The sequence below is a fragment of the Epinephelus moara genome, chromosome 22 (genome assembly GCF_006386435.1).
Source record: "Epinephelus moara isolate mb chromosome 22, YSFRI_EMoa_1.0, whole genome shotgun sequence".
Lineage (NCBI taxonomy): Eukaryota > Metazoa > Chordata > Actinopteri > Perciformes > Serranidae > Epinephelus > Epinephelus moara.
In genome coordinates, this window is record NC_065527.1 from 27576841 (window position 1) to 27591292 (window position 14452).

Consider the following 14452-nt stretch of genomic DNA (forward strand, 5'->3'; position numbering starts at 1 on the left):
GCATACTTTCTATTCTGTTGCACGCACAGTGAAGTAATTGAGACTAAGGTAGTCGACTCTATGCTAGCTTAAAGAAGACAATGTTAAAATGTGAAGGAAGACTCAAGTTTAACTTATGGATTTATCAAGCACTGTCTGAAAACCTGCAGACTCTGAAAGGGACCATTCACCCAGAAATGAAAAATACATATTTTTCCTCTTACCTGTAGTGCTATTAATCAGTCTAGATTGTTTCGTATGTGAGTTGCGGAGTGTTGGAGATATGGGCCGCAGAGATGTCTGCCTTCTCTCCAATGGAAAACTCAACAGCAATGTCTGGCTGATATCTCCAGTGCTCAGCAGCTCACACCAAACAGTCTCGACTGATTGATAAAACATACCGGTATATAATTTTGATTTGGGGTGAACTATTAAGCTTTGATGCCTCACTCCTGAAGCCCACTTTCTAACTACTTAAGGAAGCCACGAATTCTGTACTCAAAAGTGTGTCCATAAAAAGCACTGTTGTCATACCTTTCTTATCTGCAGTTCATTTATTTTTCCAGTTTGTTGTTTGATGACATATCTTGAGCTAAACTAGTCAAGCATATCATATCATATCAGTCATGTTGTAAAATTTCCAGCAGCCACATCGGAGTTTGATTGCAGAATAGGATTCATCAGCTGTAAACATAAACAATTATCTTCACATTTTTGTTGTCAGTCCTCACAAATCAGCTGATATGCATATGATCATGAACTCCATGATGAACTCCATGATGCAGCTGACACATTTATACTGAGGAAATGGAGCATTAAATGCAACAAGTTCAAGCTTGTTTCCTTGTGTTGTTGAAAAATACGTAATAAAAATGTATGTAGAAATCATCGATGAGCGGCAGGTTTTGTTCAACAGATACGCTACTTTGCAACACTTGAATGAGTCCTTGGGTACTCTGAACGTCACAGATTAATGAAACAAAAGTATTTAAGAGAGGATGTTTCCTTTAGTTACAGTTCATTCCTGTAGGGACATTTCAGAGGATAAAGGTCAGATTGAGCCGCAGAGCTGCGCCTCTATCATCAGGGATTCAGTGTGATGCCCAAAGTTAATCCAGCAGGGCAGCTACTTAACAATAAGGAGGAAAACTGTTTGCATATTTTACCCTTTTGTCTCCTCTTTCCCATCTGTCCATCAGTCTCCGCTTGTCTTTGTGACCATTTCGTCAGTGCATATTCTTTGATATTTTTAGTTTATGGAAAAATACTGCTTGTGTTTATTAATGTGCATTGTCCTTGATTAAATAAATGAGTAAACACTCAAATAAACCCCGTTTGTCTCTATTTTCTGCAGTGAAAGAAGGCATGAAGACATCATCCTAGTCATCAGTCATGGCCGATAAAAGGAAACTTCAAGGTGAGATTTCTGAGCATTTGTGTGTTGCATCAAACACCTGAGTCGATGCAAATTAGGATTTGTTGTGGTTTGATCAGGCGCCAAGTGGGTGAGGTTTACCACAAATTATATAAACAGGTAGCATCACAATCACAGAAACATATTTCAGAGTAATTTACGTTTCTTTGATTTAAAAGTCTCCCTTTGGCATCTTTGTTGATGAACTCCACCCATCTGTCACTTAAAGTCGGTCAAGACAAATGTTTAAAATTGTTTACAGCTCAAGTGTGATCACACCTACTTCTGCTTGGTTACTCTGTGTCTTTTTATGTGACCTCAAGAGAAAGAAATACTTTTAGTTTCACGCTGCGTGGTTGAAAGAGAAGCAGGGCGTTGTAAACAGAAGTCACATGAGCTCACAAGTAGCTTGTTTACTGAGTCGTGCAAGCTGCCAGGTTAGAGGTTTTTGGCTGCAGAGGGAGTCAGAGAAATACATTGTGTTTTGGTTTCTGTAGCTTCAACTCAAACGTGATGGATTTACCTGAACTTTTTGACACTTTTTACCTTCTCAAATAAGAACATATAAAGAAAAAACTGGAGAGGAGCAGTGGTCTTTAGTGGATTTTGTAATGCTTCCAGTTTCAGTATCTGACTCTTTCTGCATCTATATGTCTTGATATATTTCCTTAAAAACGTTGCATTTTGTGGTTGTTTATAGCACTGGGATTGGATAACGTTCTATCTATGGCTGCAGCTGTAGCTTATTTTAGTAATTGAGTATTCTACAGATTATTCCATCGTTTAATGGAGTAATTGAATAAGAAAAAAACTTTTGCTTTATGAAAGAGCAATAGAAAACACATAAAAGAGAAAATAAGACAGGTATCTTAAAATTTACAAGTAATTGGTTACTATTTTTTTTAATTCCACATTTTGTATTGCTTGAATTACGTACAGGAATGTTATCTGTCAAAACTAAACCCATTTAGTGCATTTAGGTGCCGGATTATATTATTGATCCTAAAGAAAACATGCAAAAATGAAACGCAAAAGCAAATTAAAGTACTAAGTACCTAAAATTAAAGACACAAAAAAATTAATTACACATGAAAGTTCCTTTTGAATTGTGCAGCTTTACTACAGCTCAGGCATAACATGAGCCTTTACTGTTTTCTTGGAAGGCAACATGAGTTAACATGTGGTGACAGGCAGGCCAGCTATTAGGAAATTTGGGCAACATTTTCCAAAGTGGGACCCTGATTTTTGATGAGGTGTTCCGACTTAGATAATCAGGCTGCAGTCCGATTTACATTAACTTTGTCAGCTGTGTGTTTTGCACATAGATGTGCATCTGACCCCCTCTGTCAGATGGACCGCACCATTTCACAATACCTATGAGGGGGTGGGAGTATCAGACGGCACATTGAAATGTGGTTTAATGATAAAAATACATTTATTTATCATGACAATACATGTAACTTGTATTGTCAGTGATTTAAGTCAGTAAGTAAATTGTGCTTGATCTCATTCAAGGCACAACCATAGACCTTTTCATGTGCTCCCCCTTGGCCTTGGGCTGGGGTCAACTGCACCCTTTGACCTTTCTGTCTTCTGTCCGGCCTGTCTCTACCCTTTAACCTTCTTTTTTTCTCTCTCTCTTGTTCCATTTTGCAACCATGTCATCAAAAGCAGTCATCATCCATGCAAAACACAGTGCCCTGTACATGGATTAAATGACTCTTCGATGCAAAGAATTTGAATTGATGATTGTATTTAATGGATTTACCCAGGTTCATCAAGGAATTGTTTTACCCCTGTCTATCCCCCGAAAAAATGCACCATAGTTAGTGTAGGAGAAGACAGAAACGTGCATTTTAAGTTTGCTGTAACAGAGTAGCCCCAGATCATTACAGTGTCTTAAAAGTCATAAAATTAATTAAGCTAAAAAATAAGGCCTTAACTGGTATAAAAGGTCTTAAACGGGCGGTTCAGAGATTGCAGGTAAGCAGTCATGCACACTTCCAAAAATTCAACTCCTTGTCATTTGTAGATACAGTTCATTGTATTCATCCAGTATTTGTCGGTAAAGCAGGACTCTTCAAGGAGCACATAGCTGTAATATTATTAGTTCAAAACTCTCTGTTTCCGCTGTCCACTGTGCTCTCCGCTATCGTACATTTATTGTTTTGCTTAGTTTGAGGTTTAAGTGGTGTTCTTTTAACCTGGCACCCGACTGGAAAATTAGCGCCACCTACTGCTAATCTCAATGAACCAACCCCCAAAATTGGCGTAACAGTAGTGGATGGAAAAGCACGTAAATGCACATTTTCCTCACCAATTTTCTGAAAATTTGGTCAAAATTTGCACTTCATTTGGGTGAAATCCCAACTAATGTGATAAGTACTTTGATTTGTCAGGTGGAACAGTGAAAATCCATGAAAAGGTTTTCTATTTATTTATTTATTTTCTAGGTAATGTGGCATTTTATGATATTTATCAGTGTTGCAGTATTCAATGAGAATTGAGAATGTTGTTCATCTCTATATAAAGGTTTCTGTTTATTTTCTTTTTCTTGTTTTTCTTTGGTAAATGTGACACTGTGCACAGGGTGACATTGCGTCCGTGTGTTTTGGCAGACGTCTGTGCTAAAGTCTGCTCATGATGCTGGCACACTTTCACAGAGTTTCACAGACACCAGAGCATGTTTCAGACTTCAGACAGACTCACTTTGTTTCTAGTGAGAACAGTCAAGATCTGAGTCCTCTGCTGCTCCTCTGCTCTGCTCTCACTGCTTTTCTTTTTAAAAATTTAAACAGCATGACCGTTTCACAGGACACCGTTGATAATGCTTCCAAACCTCCACACCCACCACAACAAGCTCTGTAACCCGACCCAGACCTTTGTGTAAAGACAGAAAACCTCAAGGCTCTGTTGTCCCACAGAAATTTTCCCTTACTTTGATGTTATTTTCAAGTGACGTTTGTCACCGCAGGCTGAAAATGTGCTTTTTTTGACAGGATTGATGATTCTGTCACCATCACTCACCCTGTCACGTGAGCTCCTGTCACTTCTACAACTCAACGGCTGTCTGTATAAAAACAAAACACGTACCGCTCCTAAAATCTTTGCATGAAGAAGAAAAGATGAAGCACCAACTAGGCTCTGTCAAATTGTAATGTATTATTACCGAGGATGTAGACTTTCATCTAAAAATAACTCACCCGCAGCAGAATCTTAACATCAAGGCTGTTTAAGGTCAAACAAGAGTTTGTTCACATAACTTAATCTGTTCTCGACTCCTCCGACTGCTGCATCTTTCCTTGTCACTCCTCGTTGCTCCATCAGCGACAGCATCATTGATACAATTTGAACAATTAGAAAAGCAATAAGACTTAAGTATTTGAAGTATTGATAGTAAAAGTATTGAGACCTGGCATCTGCTGTTTTTAGTGAGTTGGAAAGGTTGTCACACAGGAACTCTGGTGCCCTGCAGACTTTCATTTAGGACCCTATCTGACACCTGGTGCATAGCGGCACATAGCGCAGCGCAACTGTCATGGCTAGTTTTAGACCAACGCAGTTGTCATGTTCACAGCCAGCGCCCATGTTTTTTAAGTAGCAGATGTACTTGCACCCATCTGTGTACTCATGGGTGTGTAGGTCTTAAAATGAGGTGTGGTCAGGCCCATTGTTGGCATGTTGTTGTTCTGTGGCAGCGGAAAGTGATTGTGCCATTGACCAACAAAAACCTGGTCTAAAGTGAATCACACAGAATTTTACTGCTATTTAAAGGGTGCATTATTTAGATAGTCCACATAGGTGGGTTTACAGTAAAATGTCAACAATGATCTCTAAAATGTGAACAGAGCAGGGCTGTAGATCCTCTGTCTGACTCCCTATTAAGAGAGATGCTGTGCACATTTACACACAAGGAACAGCTTAACTTTACTGATTATTTCAAAAGCTAAAAGTTTAGTTCTTTTTCCTCTGTTAAGTTTAAAACTACAGTTTTTAGTTTTTTTGCGTAAGAGTTCCACAATATTTGCTGCAGTGACATTACTGCTCCTTCTACATTGCTCTCAGCAGGAAACCACCTGCTTTTCCAATTTGGGGAATCCACCATGTAAATAGTAGTGCAGGGTTTCCCACTCATTCATTTATCTGTGTCACGACACCATATTATCAGCATATGCCACCACATTTAGTTTTTTTTTGGAGCTGCGTTTTTCTCTATCTCAAACTATGTGTGCACGGCAGAGCCTACTCTGGGCACAGACAGCACAGCAGAGCACCAAGCGAAATCAAAGTAAAAGTTAACAGTTCGTTAATTCATATTATTTTAGTGCTGTCTATCATTTTTTCCAGAGTTTTTGATGAAACCATCTGCGTTCCCATGGAATTCACACACCCCGTAGTCCAGTGCTGGGTCTAATCAGCAAAATAAAGTGTGCTTTCACTCACCTCTGCAGCAGCTGCTCCTCTGATCAACCAATCTGAGTGCTCTGCCTGTTCACGGACCTGCAAAAACCTTTGAATTTAGAGAGGGGACACAGAATGATCACAGAGGAACACGCACAAACAAAAGGAAGTTTGCTAGCCCACCTTAACAGTCAGAGTTAAAAAAGCAGTAATAATGATATACTTAGTTTATATACACACATTATTGGCACCCCAAGATTTTGTTATAAATGAGTTCTGACAGTTTGAAAATAAAGATTATTAAAGATGGCAGCAAGAATAGATAAGATTTATTTCCTAATATCAAAGTCAACAACGTAACTGGTAATTTACTACACGCGCACACACACACACACACACACACACACACACACACACACACCTCTCTATGTGGGCAGGTTAAACATTATCACATCAGCAAACAATCAATGTCCTTTCATCCAAATTTCTGAGCACCCCCTGAAGTTGGATGTCTGACTTGAAAAGTCAGAGAAACTTCACCATTCCCGACCTCAGAATCTATCATAGCTGCTCCGCACATCACCAGTAGTGAAAACAGTATTAGAATACTGCTTAACAGTAATTCTTAGTAGAAGTTTATTTTGGTCACATAAAAAAAGTTGTGCACTTTTTTTATGTGACCACTTTTTTTATGTCAAACCTGGGTGTGGACATGCTGCTACTGTGTTTTTATACACAAAATACAGCATAATGCGTTGTTACCAACTGGTATTGATAACAATGACTAACCTGGCTAGAACTGGTTTTACAAACAACATCTTGGTTTGCCAACTCATTGTACTGGAACAAGGTCAACACGGAGATGATGTCTTAGCCACCGCCAACCTCAGACTTTTCAGGTAAAAGGAATGCAGCCTATGTCTGTAATGACAACATTAAGGAAGACAGTAACAGCGCCAGCCTGAGTTGATCACCAATCAGCCTTCATTTTCCCTGTAGATCATCCTTGGTGGCAGCCAGAGTTGTGCAGTAAAAGCAAAGTTTATAAGGAACCAATCTAAACGCAGATGGTGTCACTATTTTATAGCCATTACGTTGTGAAGAAGTTATAGCACAAAACTTGTCTGTAGCCAATTAAAGCTTGGATTAACATAGATGTGGGTTGCAGATATGCACATACGTGATTTCACTTTGCTTTTCTGACACCATTTACACTGATGGTGTATGTGTCATTAAAGTTCTACTGATAATCAGTCATGTGATGTAGTGGTCAGGCTCTGTGCCTCCGTCTTTTTTTTTTCAGTCTACAAATGTTGATAGAGACAGACTGATAATTGTGTGCACACTGTGACTGAGTCGACGAAACTAATAAACATTATGCTGCTTTCGTGGTGCTGTGGGAAATTTCAGAATCATGAGCTCAAAGAACGTGCAAGACATAACATGTCAGGATTTTCTGTCATCAAGAAATCACAAGGACAAACATTTTTCCTGACTGTGGAGCGTGCCTAAGAACCAAGCAATTTATAATTTTACTGTTCTGACTGCAGTCACATGACCAGGACTCCAGTTTAGATCATATACAAGAATGCATACCATTGTTTTTCAATTCTAGAATATAGTCTGCTTTAGTGCAGCCTGAAATGCAGGAAAAAAGCCGTCAGCTCTGTGGCGTGTTGAAGATAAAAATACTTGCTTTGGCGTGGTCCAAGTCAGAAATATGAAAAGTTAAAAAATAATGAGCTTTTCCCTGTGTACATTTAATAGCGAAGAACTGATGTGTGTCACGTGCTGAGTGTGAACATAAATCTGGGGCATCTGTCCTCCTCTTATCTGACGCACACACTCTTCACCGTTCACTGGGGTGCAGATTCAACAGTTTTATGTGGCGTGTTTTATCAGGATCGGCGAAATAACAAACACTTCTCTGCATAATGCACCACAAACTGCATGCTCCAAAATGATCATACAGTTAAATTAACACCTCTCTGAAACAGATGTCTCTTTTGCAAGTGTTGGTGGTGCTTTTTGTGGTTGGCATTCAACGGTGGTGGCGTCTGGCTGCAAGTCACTTTTTTGGGATTAAAATCAACTCAACTCACCAGTCTGCAAACTCACCCCCCGCCGACTTCTTCTAGCTGGCCAAATGTAAACATCAATAAATATTAAGGAAAAGTTGGAGAGGATGGGCACCAGCCAAACTAGCATCCTGCTAGCCGTTGTACAGGCATGGGATAATAAACTGGACAAACTCCATGCCCCCATCAGTTTCTGGTGGTATATCCACAACTGTAACGTCCTTTGATTCACCAAAACTAGGCTTAATCCTGAACAGCACCATTCAACTAGGTGACTCTTTTTCCATATGCTGATCCAACTGAGCAGAGGACTATGGAGAGAAAAGGAGAGGAAGAGTGTGCTATGTGGTGAATAAGGTCTGGTGTGACATTTGGAATGTGAGGTGTTGTACTGCTCCTGCTCTGGATCACTGCTGTACGCTTTTAAAGGTGGCTGCAGAGCAGAGTTGCTGCCCTTGTTCAGGAGGAGCAGCCATGCAGCGGTCTTGATGAGATGGAGATATATAACAATCTGCAGCGCATCCCTCCAGTTATGGAAGAGATGGAGCCATTCAGAGTCTGGAACGCATTCCAGGACACCAGTGTCGACATCATTAATGACATCAGTGAATCCAGGAAGCCACAAAATCACACTCTGCAGCCTGTGTGGAGCCATCGACAATTATAAAGCAGCAGCCTACACAACTCCTAACCTAACTCGTTGAGTGGACCATTAAGGTGTTTGTCATCCTGCATCAGGACCCATGTGGGCAAATCAAACTCTGTTGACTGACAGAAATTTATGCAGCAGCACTTTAATGCTTCTACAGTGTTTATATTTATGTTCAAAGAGCTCATAGAGAAATAACTGATTGTAAGCATCATTAGTGAGCTATTATTAGACCGCAAATCAATCGCATGACATGAATAATGACTACCACAGGATGAAAAGGAGGTTGCTTGTACAGTATTGATTCAGGGTTAATACTGTGAGGTCACTGTCACACACTTTTTGATGGACTCTAATGGACTTTAATGGACTTTTTAATCAGGAAAAATACCCACACTGATGTGCATATGTGTAGCCATGGTTGCATGTATGCATTAGCATAAATAGGTTATGGGATATACGTAATCTATATCAGGATCAATTATGAGATCGTGGACAGATTTCACCATCAGCAGATGGATTTAGTAGTAGTTTGGCTGTTGAAATCATGTTAAGATCACATATCTGCTGTCATAAAATCCTGTGGTTGGTTCGTTTTCTTTCACACCACAAACTAACCGCACCAGAGTCTGTATGGAAGTGGGCCAAGACCCACTTTTTCAAGCGATGTTGGTTCGTTTGTTTGATCCACACCAGGGTTCGACTGACAGCTTTCGAAACAGCCAAACGTACCATACTAACCGCGCAAAACGGACCTGAGTTTTTTTCCCGAACCAAACAGGTTAGGTTTGAAAGCAACCTGAATTCCAGTGCACAAGTTAAGGAAGCTGACAGGATTGCATTTCACAGAGTTGTACCTTGTATGATTTCATGTGGCAAATATTGATTAATTAATGACCTTTATATTAAGGGAAGATTTATAGAAGACTGCATTAGATTGAGCTCAGTGTACCCAATAAACTGGCAGCTGGGTGTGCACAGGATATTTGTTTGTGTGTAACCTCTCACTTACAGGCATAATGTAGCTTTTAAGATATGCATATTTTATTAGATGTGAAACACAATTTGTAAATGCGCTGCTGTTATATGGAATGCTGTGTGTGTGTTTGTGTGTGTGTGTGTGTGTCTGTGTCTGTGTGTGTGTCTGTGTGTGTGAGTGATCTGAAGTAAGTTTACTTTGGTACCTGGATTACTTTGCATGTTGGGTATACATATTTTTACTACAGATAATCAGCTAATCTTCTTAGAGATGGCCCTGACTGTTCGAACACGTTTACATTCACCTTCACATGAGTAATATCATTTCCTAGTTTCTCTAATCCGCTGTTATTCTGCTCCTTTCTTTGTCTTCTCCAGGGGAAATAGATCGATGTCTGAAAAAAGTAGCGGAGGGAGTGGAACAGTTCGAAGACATCTGGCAAAAGGTGAGGAAGGCTCGTCACGGGGATCGATTCATAGATTATTGTTTGGACTAATCATTAAGATTGTAAGAGAATACTCAACAATACCCATCACTGTTTCCCAGAGCCCTTTTTATGTCCAATCCACAGTCCAAAAATATGAAAATATTACATTTATAATGGTTTAAAACAGAGAAATACAGATCACATTGAAGAAGCTGGAACCGGAAGTCTGTAAATGCAAAAAAAAAAAAAATTGAAAATGTTTCAAAAAAAGTCAAAGATGACTTCTTCAAATGTCTTGTTTTGTCCACAACTTGAAAATACTTTGTTAAAAATTGTCTAAGACTAAGAAAACCAACACACGTTCACACTTTAGAGGCCAGAACCAGAGAATTTTGTCATAGAATAAACTGAATTTCTTGCCCTATCTGCCTCTGAGTGTAATTCATCAGACTGTTGATAGCTGGGCGAAAGGCCTCTGCAATCACAGTAGTTAAAAACATTTTACCATTACTAGGACAGAATTAACTATACTCATGATACTGGTAATAAACTGAGCTGTTATTAAAACGGTGCTGGCCCCTGACCTAACAGCAGCACAGAGGCACAGAGTGCAGATCTGTTGTGCTAATGAAGAGGCAAAAGAGGCAGTGTTTTAGTTACCAAATATCCCAGCTGCCCTTTTTCCTTCATTATCCTGTCCTGTATTTATTGTGCTGCTGTGGTTGTATTTTTCAGAGTTTAATGCTGATCACTACCCCCACAGATATTCATATTCTATTTGTCTTACATTTATTGTTTCTATATCTTAATTTATAGACCATTATGTGTCCTGAAATTAATTGATGGCACAAAGCTAAAACAGATCACAGAATTTTGAAAGTATGAACAAAGTCCTCATTGACGGGCTTGTAAAACTTGTCATAGATTGCGTAATCGATATTTACAGAGTGGACAAAACAAGGGCATGCACTGCATCCTTTTTTGACTGGAACTTGTTTGACCCCTTTGTTTCCTTTCGTCCACAGCTTCACAATGCAGCCAACGCAAACCAGAAGGAGAAATATGAAGCAGACCTCAAGAAAGAGATTAAAAAGCTACAGGTAATATACAGAGAGAGATGATGTACATATGAGAATTTAAGTCCTGAAACACCTGGAAATGAAGATTTCTGATCAAAGAGATGGAGCTTAAGTGCTCACAGGTCTTCCCCCTAAAATGAAATAAGTAACTCACAGTATCTGGGCTCACTGTGAGTCCGTAAAGCTGATCGCTTTCTTTTAAGCTGGGCTCTGCAGAAATCTGTAAAAGACAAAAAAAAAAAGGCAGAATATAAAAATACACCCTCCTCCAGCAGCTCCCTCCTCTCTGTCCGAAGCCCCTCCACCAGACGACCATGGGCACATGCAGGTGCTTCATACAGTAACCGAGTGTTTCCCATACATTGATTTATGTAATCTTACTTAGCCTAATGGTAGAGTTGCAAACAGCCTCTCTGTTCGCTCTTTCTGTTTATCAGACCATAAATGAGACAAGAATTAGCTGCTAGCCACCCCACTGTCCCTCTGCCTTGTTTCCCACCGCTGTGGACTGCCACCCTAGGAGGAGAGCAGACAGTAGCTTTGGACCTTTGGTCAGCGGTTGGGGTTCAAATTCAGCCAGCGCTGGGTGTCACAGCAGGCTGGTGGCCACTAGCAGCACTGGGTCCAACCTGTGTAACAGCAGCATAAGAAAGTTTGCTAGTCTGTCAGGGCTGTCAGGCTCCCCAGACCTGGGGTTTGTGCTGACCACATTCATATTGCTGTGGCAGCTGACTGGGGCTCCATCTGCGGAGCTGCTGCCTGCTCTCCTACCGGCGAGTTGGTCTGTAGTGGCGGGGAGTGAGGGGGAGGACACACTGTGATTCGAGGCTCTAGCTAACGTTAGATACACAAACGTGAACTTGAAGCCACAGCCGTGAGCTTTTGGCTACACTTAGCAGAAGGGGAAACTATAAGCAACATTTCTCTCCATCTCAGAAACACTTTGCCGCTTTATTTTGCTTATTGTCAGACTCTCTTTTTGATGAGTCTGACTTCCTTTTTTTGAGTTGATTTGCAGTGTAGGCAGTTGTTACCAATGCTTGATTAGAAACATTCTCTTTAGGGATTCTCTACCATTGAATCAGGTTTTCACAGAGGGGACGTGCACACACATCTGCATTTGTAAAAACAGCCAATAGGAACACCCTCTCTCTGAAATGACCTATGATTGGCCAAAGTCTCCCATTACGGACTAGATTTTCTAAAGCCTGAAGGCAGAGCCAAGAGGAGGTACAGAAGTAGTTTTCTCTCTGACCAATTGGTGTACAATATGCTCAAAGTTTATTATGGGATTTTTGCCCAGTGGTGCCAAAATAAAACTGCCTACATCAGCTTTAATACATTTGCGGAGCAATAGTAAATGTGGACACTGGGAAAGCACCCAAAAAACTGTAAACACCAAACATGGCAGGGATTTATCAGCAAATGTAAACATAAGCTTCACTCTATCTCATTGACTTTGAAAAACAGAATTTAACAAAATGAAGCAGTTTTTCTGGTACACAGGATATTTTCTTAATAAGTAGCTAAACTGTACAGATTTCATTGGGCCTGGAAATAACAATTTATTTCATTTACACTGAGCTGAGATCTGATCACCATGTGAACTAGACATACTCCACTCTGCAGTGCACTCTGTGTGAATTTACACCTGTGTGTAAACGTGTTTTTCATCAGATATCCAGATACAGGTTATTTGTCAATACCAGGTGTAAATCAGGTCTTAATTTCTATCCAATCAGCAGGTGACACAAATAGCTAGAAACAGCCAGAGCTGATTGGTTGAGGTCTGACGTCTTTTCAGTTTGAGTCCTGAAATTAGATGAAAGGACATTGATTGTTTGCTGATGTGATATTGTTTAACCTGCCCACACAGAGAGGTGTGTGTGTGTGTGTGTGCGTGTGCGTGTGCGTGCATGCATTGTGGAGTATTAAATATCACCCTGGTCAGCCAGAAGCAGTGTGTGCTTCATCACAGTGTTTCCATGAGGACCAAACTCCAAGCCAAGCCTGTTTTCTGCATGCAGACACCAAGTTCACCATCCATGACTGTTGAGGACGAGTCGCTGCATGTATTCACTGATGTATCTGCATCTCCCTCTCTCTGTATCTCTCCCAATCTCTCTCCCTCCCCCGCTCTGTATCTCTCCCTCTTCTTCTTCTTCTTCTTCTTCTTCTTCTTCTCCTTCTTCTTCTGGTCCCCCAGCGTCTTCGAGACCAGATCAAGACGTGGGTGGCATCCAACGAGATCAAAGACAAAAGGCAGCTAGTAGAGAACCGCAAACTCATAGAAACGGTGAGTAGGACACATCACGTTCATTATAACACTCCCTCCAGGACTTGTGTTTACTCTGGAGGATTGTGTTTGTTCTCAACTCTGGAAAGTCTTCAAGAGTCTAAAAAATGTATTTAACAAACTCCAGGTCTGAATTCTGTATTCTATATATTACATAGCATTGATACATCAGGTTATAGATTACCAGATAATCAACAAGTTTTTGGCCAGTATATGTCTTCCTGTAATGAAAGGGTGTTGTGGATCTATAAAACCCATTTATTCCTGCAAGACAAATATTGGCCAAAAAATGTTTCTAATCTAATAATGGGATTTTCAACCAGGGGTCCTAGAGGGAGTTCTAGGGGGTCCCCAGAACAATTGGAAATAGTTTATTTTTACTATTTAATTTACTGTAGAAGTGAGTCTAGTGTTAGTAAGAATCATTTAAGCGAATATTTAGATTATTGGTTTCACTTCCTCCACAGTTATCTCCTCAACTGTCTTAGACAACTGCAAATCTGGTCTTAATCAAATCTAACAACCAAAACCTTTTCTGTTGGAGGTCTCTGATGACCTCTGTGACCTCATTTGTATCAGTTTATGGGTCCTTGATATGAAAAAGGTTGAGAACAACTGGATTAACACACTGATAACAGTCAGCATACTGGTGTTTTATTTTCATCTATGTTCCTGAACCAGTGTTTCCGCTAGGAACATTTGGTCATGGCGAGCATCCATGGCCAAAAAACCTGAAAAAATCCCAGCAGAAAAATAGTAGTTGCTGAATGTAAATCTAGAGGCAGTGTGTGCTTCACACACACACATGGGTCATCTGTGACCCATGACCAGGCGTTCACAGATTATAACAATGCAGAGCAGTGACGATATAGACCACAGATTCAACCCATATTGGACTGTTTATGTGAGTCAGTAGAGAATCCAGTCTACAGTGTAGTTCATACACTGAACTGATTAACAGTACAAAAGCATCACAGTTCTGAGTAGTATCACAATACCACGGCAAAAATTAGGCAGATGTGCCTTTTGTCATTTATAAAAAGATAAATCACTTTTCTATAATACATCAATGATATTTCAAAGGAATAAATTACTTATTGACTTATTCATACTTCAAAAACAGCATCAATAAGTGATTAACGTAGGGGGG

At 40.1% G+C, this 14452-nt stretch overlaps 1 protein-coding gene and 1 long non-coding RNA gene across 7 annotated transcripts in view; one reads left to right on the forward strand and one right to left on the reverse strand.

Moving 5' to 3' along the window:
- The window catches only part of LOC126384171 (uncharacterized), a 35621-nt gene that overhangs the window by 8572 nt on the left and 12597 nt on the right, over positions 1–14452 (reverse strand). The window contains exons 2-3 of the long non-coding RNA XR_007569237.1: positions 11161–11226; positions 5837–5903 (exon numbers count right to left, since the gene is read on the reverse strand). This is a non-coding gene — a long non-coding RNA (uncharacterized LOC126384171). The remainder of the gene's footprint in view (positions 1–5836; positions 5904–11160; positions 11227–14452) is intronic.
- Positions 1–14452, forward strand: part of LOC126384166 (CCR4-NOT transcription complex subunit 3-like) — a 43727-nt gene that overhangs the window by 5344 nt on the left and 23931 nt on the right. For all 6 annotated transcript variants that reach the window (XM_050035107.1, XM_050035110.1, XM_050035109.1 and 3 more), the window contains exons 2-5: positions 1334–1396; positions 9878–9945; positions 10953–11027; positions 13213–13302. In XM_050035107.1, coding sequence (XP_049891064.1) covers positions 1372–1396; positions 9878–9945; positions 10953–11027; positions 13213–13302 — 258 coding nt within the window. In that variant the 5' untranslated portion in view covers positions 1334–1371. The remainder of the gene's footprint in view (positions 1–1333; positions 1397–9877; positions 9946–10952; positions 11028–13212; positions 13303–14452) is intronic.